General features: G+C 38.0%; 2 protein-coding genes across 2 annotated transcripts; both read right to left on the bottom strand.

Moving 5' to 3' along the window:
• Nucleotides 1-4,752: 4,752 nt before the first annotated feature.
• Nucleotides 4,753-5,349, bottom strand: LOC112168130 (receptor-like protein EIX2). Its single transcript, XM_024305254.1, has one exon. It carries the CDS (start codon nucleotides 5,347-5,349, stop codon nucleotides 4,753-4,755), a length of 597 nt encoding a protein of 198 aa, XP_024161022.1.
• Nucleotides 5,350-8,883: 3,534 nt separating this feature from the next.
• LOC112168139 (receptor-like protein 43) lies at nucleotides 8,884-10,089 on the bottom strand. Its single transcript, XM_040507072.1, has 2 exons — nucleotides 9,375-10,089; nucleotides 8,884-8,896 (listed from the first exon to the last, which is right to left on the bottom strand). The coding sequence occupies exons 1-2, from the start codon at nucleotides 10,034-10,036 to the stop codon at nucleotides 8,884-8,886; spliced, it is 675 nt and encodes a 224-aa protein (XP_040363006.1). The 5' UTR covers nucleotides 10,037-10,089.
• Between the last annotated feature and the right edge of the window lie 1,544 nt (nucleotides 10,090-11,633).

The following is an 11,633-nucleotide window of genomic DNA, read 5'->3' on the forward strand; positions in this document are numbered from 1 at the left end:
GGAGACGCTCCCAAGATTGATATTGCTATTAATCTCATTCTGATTTCTTGAAATATTGATTCTAGCTTTCAAGTTTTGCAGTACAATTAGGTATTTGGCATATTCTTATAGGAATGTCCAGTTTTGCAGTACAATTATTAACCTTCTGGGATATTATTTCTTATAGGAATTAATATAACTTGCACTTGCAAATGCTCAATAGATGGTACCAGATCGATTGACAGTCATGATGCCTGCAGGCCATGCCGAGTAGCCTGAGTTCAAACGTTTGGATCAGTATTCAAACTTGGTTCCAGTTGCTTAGGTTTCAGTATAGTCCTAGCCAAACCTCACTATCTAGATGCTTGAACAAGCTTACTGCTGTGATTATTCAAGAAATTTTTCAATAACTATAAGTGAACATAACTATAGTCTTAATAATTAGCAGCTGATCGATAATTTTAGAGAAATATCTTAGCTGGAAAAATAGGCATAATTTAAATACAGTTTTAATTGGATGTATGTGATTATATGTATTTGATCAAAATGGACCGTTATCGTCCCCCTCTGGCCTCTGTACGCCTGGATCGAGTTCTATAATCCGGGAGCTGTCAATTCAATTATGGGATACAGACTTTGTTCTAAGAGCTTTTGCATGATGGGAGGAAAATGCATCTGGCTTAAAAGTTTTAAGACATCCTCCATGTGAGACTAGTACGTCTACAAAATATTGAGTTGTCTCCCGTTACACATTTGCAGATATATTTTATGTCTAGAAAATATTCCTCCCTTAAAAAAATAAAATAAAAGGACAAACAAATTTTTTTTTAAAAAAAAAATAAATATAAACAAAATGCACGTTTACCAATGAATGACTTAGACATCACCTAATCGGACGCTTAGTTACATCAAACAAGTTATGGTAGTTACCTATTTCTTCTTTTGGTTTTTAGGCTTTCTATGATGTGGAATTTGTTTTGTTATAATGGCTCTTATGTATATACGAAAATGGTCACCTGGTCAGTTATTGACCAAGAAAATAATGCTCAACCACCCTTGGATTTACATCCAAAGGCAGAGAGAATTATTATTAAGTTGAGGTGTTTTGTTTTCCACTCTTAGATGTAAATCTAAGGGTTGTTGAGCATAAATTCTTTGGTCAGCAACTGACCAGGTGAACACCACTGATATATATAAACATATTTTTCCCCATGGAATCATTATCTTTTTTTTTTTTTGCTTCCTTCATATGTGAGTCCAATATGATCAGAATATAAGTCCATCGATCAATTGAATTTACAAAGCAGCATACACAATACAACAAAACTAATTTCAATTAGATGATCTTGACAGTGATTATCATGGGTATTGTTTATATCGGATTAATATACCAGCAACTCAGTCCGATAACAGGGACGATTATGTTTCAATTCAGCAATAAGAACTAGAAATATGTATTAATTGATCGAGTTGCCTTGGCATTAAAGGTATGTTATACTTGATCGAGAAAACCCTCCAGTTCTTACCAGCACTCTTATCTGCTTGTCTTACCAAATTGGACTTTTCGTAATTCAACTGTAAATAAGACACAACACAAGAACACATAATACGTACAAATCACAACGTGAACTTTTGGTGAAAAAGAAATAACAGCAACGTTCGATTCATTTTGTATAATTATAGGAGCTCTCAGGTGTTTATGTCACTAGAATATTGTGAATCCCGAAGGATATCTTTAGTCTTTTTCTATTAATGGCACTTCTAAAGTTGAATCAGCCAAGTTCATCTCACACAAGAATATGCACTTTTTCTATTAATGGCACTTCTAATGTTGAATCAGCCAAGTTCATCTCACACAAGAATATATATGCATTGGTACAAAACCAAACATCAAATACAAGTGTTTAAGGATATTGGTAATTTACCTGTCTGCACACATGCATTATCAGCTTTTTCAATAAGACAATTTTTTAAACGCATCTATTACATCGGAGAATGGTATACTTAAGAAACAATATAGTATACTGATTCTATTGAGACGAATGTGTCATAATATGAGGCAGTTCATGGTCTCTAGCTATATATAGCTAACTTCGAATTCAACTTCTTCAAACCAACACAAACGAAGCCAGAGCATTAAAAGAGGAAGATGAAGATCCAGATTGTTCTTCTGGGGCCTTTCTCTTAATCTTTATCGTTCTTGTTACGAACTGGGTGAGCATTCAAGCTCAAACCTGCAAGCCTAGCTGAACAATATATAAGGGGAAGAAAGCCACCTCCAAAGCAATGCAACAAAGAGAATATGTCTGAATGCTGCAAAAAAGGCCCTTCAGCCATCATTCTCGAGTCGCAAGAGATCGAAGTTTCCTTCCACTTGCTATCAACAGAAAATCACCTTTTGGAGCGACTTTGTGGCCAAATTCGGAGCTTCTTCTCCCTTGACCAAATTCTTCATTCTTCTGCTTATTAGTGCATATCAAGTGCAGACAATCTTCCACAGTTTTGTAAGGACAATTCGAGATCCCCAGAAAGATTGTTGTTGCTTAATCTCAACCATTTGAGTGATGGACATAGAGCTTAGAATTTAACCATTTGATTGTTGTTGTTTGAAAAGTCTATGATGGTCAAATCTTGTAAACCCATCCAATTCCTAGGAATAATTCCGGATAAATAATTCCTTGAGAGATGAAGAAAGACCAGTGATCTCATTTTACTTCAGAAAAGGGGGAACAGTACCATTCATATTATTCCTCAAAGACCTGGGACACTCAACTTTGACATCTCACTGCCAATGTTTAAGAGAATTGGTCCGGAAAATCTGTTGCTTGCCAAGCTTAGATTTATTAGATCTGGCCAAAGTGGAATGGAACCTACTACACTGTTGTTGTTCACGAACTGTAGAGGAGAATTTATGGAGTTAGGAAGTTCTCCTCTCAACTGATTGTCACAGAGTTCCAACCACGTGAGGAGAGGTGAAATTCTCCAAAACCAATCGGGTATTGTATCTGAAACTCCAACATCTATAAGTGCTATGTCTCTAAGGAAATTTTGAGCTCTGAGCCATGCTGGATATGCAGGACTCATAAGCTTGCAATATGTGATAGTAAGAAATGCAAGATTGAAGGGAGGAATAGATGACTAGCATGATAGTTCAAAACTCACCAATTTAGTGAGTTTTTAGAAATGGTTTTTAGACAAAAACCCCTACCCATGGACAACCCCTGAAATCCAAGTACTGTAATTCTCTGAGTTGTCCGATACTTTCTAGAATAGTTCCATTCAGTTTTGAGTTATAGGAAAGTTCCAGATCCACTAAATGCGACATGTTTCCTATTGATGTTGGAAGTGGACTGGAGATTGAGTTAAAGGAAAGGTCCAAGGTCTGCAAATGAAAGAAATCCAATTGATGGCGGAAGTGGTCTAGAGATCAAGTTGTTGGAAAGGCACGACTCCAAATTTGGCAGATTTCCAACCCACCTTGGAAGTGGACTGGAAATCTTATTATAGGAAAGGTACAAGGTTTGCAATGTGATAGATTTCCAATTGAGGTTGGAAGTGGACCAGATATTGAGTTGTTGGGAAGGTGTAAAGTCTCTAGATGTGACAGTTTTCCTATTGATGTTGGAAGTGGATCGGAGATAGAGTTGTAGGAAAGGTCCAAGGTCTGCAAATGTGAGAGATTTCTAATTGATGTCGGAAGTTGACTGGAGATTGAGTTCAATAAAAGTTTCAAGGTCTGCAAGTGAGAAAGATGTTCAATTGATGTCGGAAGTGGACCGAGGACTGTGTTGTTAGAAAGGTCTAAGGTCACCAATGTGACAGACTTCCTATTGATGTTGGAAGTCGACTGGAGATCGAGTTCAAGAAATGTCCAAGGTCTCCAAAGGTGAAAGATTTCCAATTGATGTTTGAAGTGCATCCCGAGATTGAGTTGATGGAAGGGTTCAAGGTCTCCAAATTATGTGAAAGACTTCCTATTGACATTGAAAGTTTACCAGAGATTTGTTTATCTGAAAGAAGAAGCTCGATGACGATATCTGTTTGATTGTTGAAAACTATGCCATTCCACCTGTAGCAGTCTTCCCCATGCTAAGAGTCAAGCACAGACAAGGGGTCTATAAGGTCATGCTTGAATTCAAGGAGAGCCATTCACTCTTTCTTGATGCAAGCAACATTGGAAATCTCGTGAAAAGTCGTAGTCGAGATTGGCAAATTGTTGTGGCTTCAAAGAAAACAAAAGAATATTAAATTAAAAGAAACAAATTAGCAAGAATAAGATGCTGAAAGGAAGTAGCTGCTTTGCGGCAAGCCATTGTAGTAAGGAAGTAGATAACTAGTATGAGAGCTCACTTTCTACTCACTTTATCATACTACAAGGAACACATGTATCACAAATTCACAATGGTCTAGTCAGACTCTGTACTTCAACTGCGTGACAAAAATTCAGAAGCTAGGGTATATGATTGCCTCACTAAATTATTTGCGCGAAGTTCTTTTCCTTTCATTTCCTCCTTTCTGAATGTTTTTGGAAGGATGGATGAAGTTCCCCAACAAGCTTTACATGTCAATACTTGTATTAGTAGCCCAGAAAACTTGACGAATTCCTATTAGTACAGCCGTTTTGTGTCCTAATATTTAAATTCCCTTCTGCTATAAGCTTAGTAAACAGTTATCGTTCTTCAAAGGAAAACATTAAAGAGATAGACGTTGCTTTCCAATCACAATTAACATAGTAGAATTCTTGATGAAGAGTGTTTATCTTAGTCATCCCAATCAAAATCCTACAATGAACCCCAACGCTGTGCTTGCATAGGACCATAATTTTCCATACTTATCTTCTTCATCTTCCTCAACCTTTGCAGCTGGATCATTATGGGATGCTGAGCTGCATTGGGTTGGCAATGGAGGTCCACAAAGTCCGGAGTTTCCTTCAAATGAGGTTGGATCGAAGGTGTGGAATTGGTTGGCTGATGGGATTGGCCCAGAGAAGTTGCTGAATGACAAATTCAATTTGTTTAATGAAGTCATGGAGTTCATGCTTGAAGGAATTAAACCCCAAAGATGGTTACTAGAGAGGTCAAGTGCTTCTAACTCATGTAAGCTTCCGATACCCTCTGGTATCTTTCCTGTCAAATGGTTATGGGATAAGTTCAAGCTACCCAAAGCCATGAGATTTTTGACCTCTTCTGGTATTTCTCCCCATAGATTATTACTTGACAGGTACTTTTTAATGAGTCCTATGAAATCAGCAATATATTCATATTCTACTCCTTTCACATTTAAGTCGATATGCATAGGATCATAAACAACCAAAGGGAACGTCAAGTTCCTAACCCAGCTGTTTCCAAGCAAGCCATCTACTGTTGTCATTTGTTTCAACCACCAAGACATGCAGGAATGGAGCCAAATATATTATTTTGGGAAAGGTCTAAAACCTGAAGAGAGGAGAGATCGCATAATTGATGAGGAATATTTCCTATGAACTTGTTGGCTCCTAGAAGTAAATAAGACAATGTATGAAGGTTTTCTCCAATACAATATGGTATGGTGCCGGAAAACTTGTTTCCTGCCAGATCAAGTGCCAGAAAGATTTCTGCAAGTTTGCAAAGACGACTCAAGATTCCAGAAAGATTATTGTTGCTTAATCTCAACCATTTGAGTGATGGTAGTTGGGAGCACATGGAGCTTGAGATTTCACCAAATAGATTGTTATTTGAAAAGTCTATGACCTTCAAATATTGCAACCCGTCCAATCCCTAGGAATATTTCCAGAGAAATAATTCCTTGAGAGATCAAGAAGCACCAACTTTGACATCTCGGGGCCAATAGGAATAGGCCCTGAAAATCTATTGTTTGCCAAGCTTAGTTGTGTTACATTTGGCCAAAGTGGAAGGGACCCTACCAAACTGTTATTTTTCAAATTAACGTATTGAATAGTAGAACTCACAGACTTGGGAAGGTTTCCTCTTAACTGGTTATGAGATAACACCACATACTCAAGGAATGGAGAAAATCTCCAAAACCAATCGGGTATTGTATCTGAAATTCCGACACTCCAAAGATTTAAGTAATTGAGGAATTTTTGACTTCTGAGCCACACTGGAAAAAAGCAGTATCCATTAGTTTACAATCCGTGATATAAAGATTCGTAAGACTGAAGATGGGATCCAGTCATGACTGACGTTGAAAACCAAAGAGTTGGATGCCTCGCTGGATAAAGTAAAGTCTTTCAATCTGCTAGTGTTCTGAAAATGATTTTCGGATATAAAGCCTTCCCATGAACAACTGTCGAGATACAAGGACTTTAACTCTCCAAGTTGTCCAATGCTTTCTGGAATAGTTCCATTCATTTTTGAGTTGTAGGAAAGGTCCAAGTTCTGCAAATTTGAAAGACTTCCGATCGATGTAGGAAGTGGACAGGAAATTTTGTTTGAATAAAGGTCCAAGCTCTGCAAATTTGAAAGACTTCCGATCGACGTCGGAAGTGGACTGGAAATTGAGTTCTCAGAAAGGTACAAGGTCTGCAAATTTGAAAGATTTCCGATCGATGTCGGAAGTGGACCGGAAATTGAGTTTGAAGAAAGGTCAAGCTCTGCAATTTGAAAGACTTCCGATCGATGTCGGAAGTGGACCGGAAATTGAGTTCCCAGAAAGGTACAAGGTCTGCAAATTTGAAAGATTTCCGATCGATGTCGGAAATGGACCGGAAATTTTGTTTGACGAAAGGGACAAGCTCTGCAAATTTGAAAGATTTCCGATAGATGTCGGAAGTGGACAGGAAATTTTGTTTGAAGAAAAGGACAAGCTCTGCAAATTTGAAAGATTTCCGATCGATGTCGGAAGTGGACAGGAAATTTTGTTTGAAGAAAGGGACAAGCTCTGCAAATTTGAAAGATTTCTAATAGATGTCGGAAGTGGACCGAAAATTTTGTTTGGAGAAAGGGACAAGCTCTGGAAATTTGAAAGATTTCCGATCGATGTCGGAAGTGGACCGGAAATTTTGTTTGAATAAAGGTGTAAGGCCCCGTACCTTATTTTTTTTTATGAAGTGCGTTTTTACCATTATTGACCGAGGAGTGACTTTTTCTTTAGTCCGGCCAATTAGGAAATTTCTTTGAGATTGTCGAAGAATACGAAAATCGAGTTCGTGGACACGTAGTTTGTTTAAATTGGAGTTATATTGGAAAAGTTATGACAAAAAATAGAAAATTTCTATTTTGGCATGTTTTTCTTTTTGTGAGCTTCTAATTGTGGTAAGGAGGGATTAAAAATCAGATGGGAAGAGAGAGAAAGTAAAGGAATCAAAAAAAAAAAAAAGGAGGAGAGAGAACGGGACAACCCGAGCCCCCTTCCTTTTTTTCTTCCGCGTTGCTCTCTCTCTCTCCGGCGATTCCGTCGCCATCTGGCCACCCCAGGACGAAAGGTTGGGCACGGCGTGATCCTCTCTTCCTTCTCCATCTAGCCATGTAAGTCTTTCACCTTGGGTAGCTTCGTTTTAGAGATTTGAAGAGAATTGCAAAAAGGGGAAAATTGGATTTTTGCTTGGATGTCCGGTTTCCGGCGATTTCTGGCCGGATTCTTTGGGTTTTTGGTTGTTGGGGAAGTGCTGAACGTGTTCCTAACCTTGTTGCAGCTCGTTTTGATCGGTGGAGGAAGATTTGAAGGTGTTTGAGACTGTGAACAGTATCGTGAACAGTAACTCTCGAATTCTTGGGTTCTTGTTTGATTTTTCTGGATATTCCTACTTGAATTTGGTTATTGTTGCAGGTTTAGAAATGGTTATGTGTGTTATGGAGTTGATTTTGGATTAAATAGGTTGATTGGAATTGAATTTAATCTTTGAGTTTGTGTTAAACTTGAAGTTGGTTGGATATTGAGTTTTCTTTGGTTTGTGATGTTGAACATGGTTGATGGATTTGTCATGTTTGTAGTGTTGGGTGAAAACTCTTGGAAAAAGGGCTATTATGAATTGTTGTTAGGAAGTAGAGAGAATTTGAGATTGTTGGAGTTGAAATTGTGAACTTGAAAGGAGAAAAATTAAGAATGAATGTGGGAATTTTTGGAAAGGATTTATATTATAAATTGTGGTAATTTGTGATGAAGGAAGTGAGATTAAATTGATTAAGTTATCGAACGGTTCTTGTGAAGATTTAGATTAAGTGAAGTCTTTGAACGATTGAGAAATCGAATTAAAAATCGGTTGAGTAGTATGAATTAGAGGGCATTGAGATTGTAAGGAATTATAGAATTTAATCCAAGTTTAAGTGAGGGAGTTTTATGACAATTGTAATTAACGGATGCTTATTCCGAGGGGAATGGGTTGTTTTGAGAGTATTTCATTATATGGTTAATTATATCCTATTCTATTGTGACAGGACGTACTGAGCCTCGAGCGAGGAGGACACAGCAGCAGTAGCAGGGTTAGCTGCGGGACTCACTTGTGAGTGGACTTTTATTTATTTAAATAATGCATGCAGCATGGTATTAAATTTGAAATGGATTGTTATTTGAGTAAATATGATTTTATGGAAAGAAAAGGATCAAAAGGAAACAGTTGACAAGGAGGACAGTTTTGGCGCATGCGTATCTTACCTAGTTGGCAGTCCTTTCTAGGTAATAGTCTGGTCGGCAGTCCCGTCCAGACTACAACTCGTTGGCAGTCCCATCCGATGCGTCATCTGGTTGGCAGACCCTTCCAGATGACTTGAGATAGTTAGTCGGCAGTCCCGTCTACTACCTGTGGCTAGTTGGCAGTCCAACTAATCACCGCCTCCTATTCCGGTGGCAGTCCCTTCCGATGCGTCATCGGGTGGCAGTCCCTCCCCTTATGGCATGAGATGCCTAGGAAGCAGTCCTTCCTAGTCATCAAATGAGTTTCTTGGAAAAATAGTGAGTTGGAAACTTTTATGAAGTCTGGCTGCATGTTTGTTTGTTGGAAAGAGAAATGGGAAGGCATACCATAAATTGTTTGATTCTTGTTTCGGTTTTGTCCACTCACTCTAATGGATTTTATATGTTTTCCCCTAGGCCCTTCGTTTTCAAATGCCCAGATTTCAGATTAGCAGAGATCGCGTCCAGGCTCAAGGACTTGGAAATCAGCGCTTCCGTTTTTGTCCGTAGGTTATTACTTAACCTACCTTGTATGATATCGGCTTAGTTTAGGTGTTGCTCTGATAATCTTTTTCCTTTATTTTGATGGATGTTGTTGTTCGGATTGTTGTTGCTTACGGAGGTTATGTTGGGATTTGAACTTTCCGGATGTAATATATGTGTTTGGATTGTAAATATGATATTGTAGGTTGAGTAGAAGTTAATGTTGTAATCATGTCCAGGTTTGTGAAATTTTTGGGTAGCCCATATTTAGGGGAGGTTCTGCCGAATTTTCGGTAGGATTTCGCTTAACGTGGGCCCCGCAGGCTCGTATCCAGGTAATTGGGGTGATTCCTGGGTCGGGTCCTGTCAAAAGGTCCAAGCTCTGCAAATTTGAAAGACTTCCGATAGATGTCGGAAGTGGACCGAAAATTTTGTTTGAAGAAAGGGACAAGCTCTGCAAATTTGAAAGATTTCCGATCGATGTCGGAAGTGGACCGGAGATGAAATTGAAAGAAAGGTTCAAGGTCCGCAGATCTGAAAGATTTTCGATTGATATCGGAAGTGGGCCAGAGAACGAATTGTTAAAAAGAATCAAGGTCTCCAAATCCGAAAGACTGCCTATTGACATTGAAAGTGTACCAGAGATTTGTGTATCCAAAAGACGAAGCTCGATGATGTTACCTGTTTGGTTGTTGCAGACTATGCCATGCCAGTTGCAGCAGTCTTTGCCAACCCAAGAATGAAGCTCAAACAAAGGATCTTGAAGTCCTTGCTTGAATTCAAGGAGGGCCTTCCTCTCTTCCTCAATGCAAGCCACATTGGACCTCTCATCATTGACAGTATTGGAGTTGGCAAATATTGTTGTGGCTTCAAGGAAAATAGAAGAATATGGATTTAAGAAAAGAAGGAAACTGACAAGAGAAAGAAGTTGAAAGGGAGCAGCTGCTACTTTGTGGCAAGCCATTGTGTTTGGTTCTGGGTAAGGAAGTAGATAATGGGTACCAGTCCCTCTGATTCATTGCTATTTATAAGTAAAAATAGCCTCTATTTACTCTAAGCGTGTTTACTGGTAAGTACTTCTGGTTAAGCAAAGATTGCTATTTCATCTATTGGATTACTAAGATAAATTCTAATGGAATTCTCAGGGATGTTCAGCACAGTATTTGTGTCTAATATTAAAACAGATTTATTGTTGCTCAATACTTTGGGGTTTTGTCCAGGGGAGAAGTTTTTTTTGTTTTTTTGGCATTATCCAGGGGAGAAGTTTAATTACTACAAAGCTTGGGTACAAACCAAAGTCACCAAACAAAGTCTATAATCTACTTTTTTATGACCTTCCATGATTGCTCATTCCTTCATACTGTCCATCAAACACGCTAAGGCAGCCATTACAATTAATACAATTAAGATCCTAAGATCAAACAATTGACAACTAAAAAACATTGATACTAATAGTTTACAATCAGAGAAATGAAGATGGTAATCAAGGTGAGGTGAATGCCCATTCATTGCTGTGCATTAATGGATTGCTTATCATATTCATCATTATCAGTCTTAGAAACTAAATTAACCTAAAAAATTTCAAAAGAGTTGTATGTGTTGAGATTGTTGTTCGTTGTCATGCAACTAGGACCCATATGGTGCAGCAAGTTTTGACTTTGGTGAATAAGGTCTTAATGATGTTTGTGGAAACCGTGTACTATATATGCGTGGATTTTGGGTTGTTGAACATGATAAATCGTGTAATATCTTCTCATAACTTGTTATCTAAAAAGCTTTTGTTTGATCCAAACTAAACTTGAGCGTCAGTCTCCAAAAGAAAAACTAGCTAACGTACCCGCGCGCTGCTGAGGGAAAGAGTATGCTCTTTTTACATTTATGGAAACCAAAAACCATAAAACCATCATGTATCATGTTTCATTCGTCCGTACGCGATCGCTACTTCCATTTTGATACATAGTGGAATATTGGATTGTGGCATACAAACAAAGTTAAAAAGAATAGAAGTTTTTGAGCAAGAGCGGGTGTTTTAACCAAACTTGTCATTCACATTTTATAGTGCTAAAAAATTTTGATATTCTATTGACCAAAGAAAAATGTTGCACCCAAGATGTTTATATTCAACTGACAAATATGGTTAGTTCTTAGCAAAATATTATATATTCAAAGTTCGAACCAATCATTACATGAGATCTTCATCATGTCATCCATTAGTTCATCTGCTTGGAAGTTCTCTTTTGTGTTAGTGGAAGCTTCATTTGCTGTTGGATGTGATGGACTGCCACTGAAATATTGGGCACTAAGATGTGAGAAAAAGAATCAGATTACAAAATATAGAGAGATGCAAGATATGCGATGTAAGTAGCTTAGGAACCCATGTTTAGCTTAAGGACATGAACATAATGAAGTTTGCTATTTTTAAAAGTGCAAGTTATGGTATGACAGGTCTCTATTATAGGTCAAGCTTGCTCAATTGATTTCAGAAAAAAGTTTATGAATATGAGTAATCAAACAGAGAACGAAGCTATCCCTATATGAAGGTTTACAGATCGAATTACCAG

Source organism: Rosa chinensis, chromosome 1 (assembly GCF_002994745.2).
Source record: "Rosa chinensis cultivar Old Blush chromosome 1, RchiOBHm-V2, whole genome shotgun sequence".
In the NCBI taxonomy this organism is placed as follows: Eukaryota; Viridiplantae; Streptophyta; class Magnoliopsida; order Rosales; family Rosaceae; genus Rosa; species Rosa chinensis.

What these genes read in the sequence shown, in the direction of transcription:
- LOC112168130 (XM_024305254.1), bottom strand. Translation starts at nt 5,349, where the DNA reads ATGACAACAGTAGATGGCTTGCTTGGAAACAGCTGGGTTAGGAACTTG.
- LOC112168139 (XM_040507072.1), bottom strand. Translation starts at nt 10,036, where the DNA reads ATGGCTTGCCACAAAGTAGCAGCTGCTCCCTTTCAACTTCTTTCTCTT.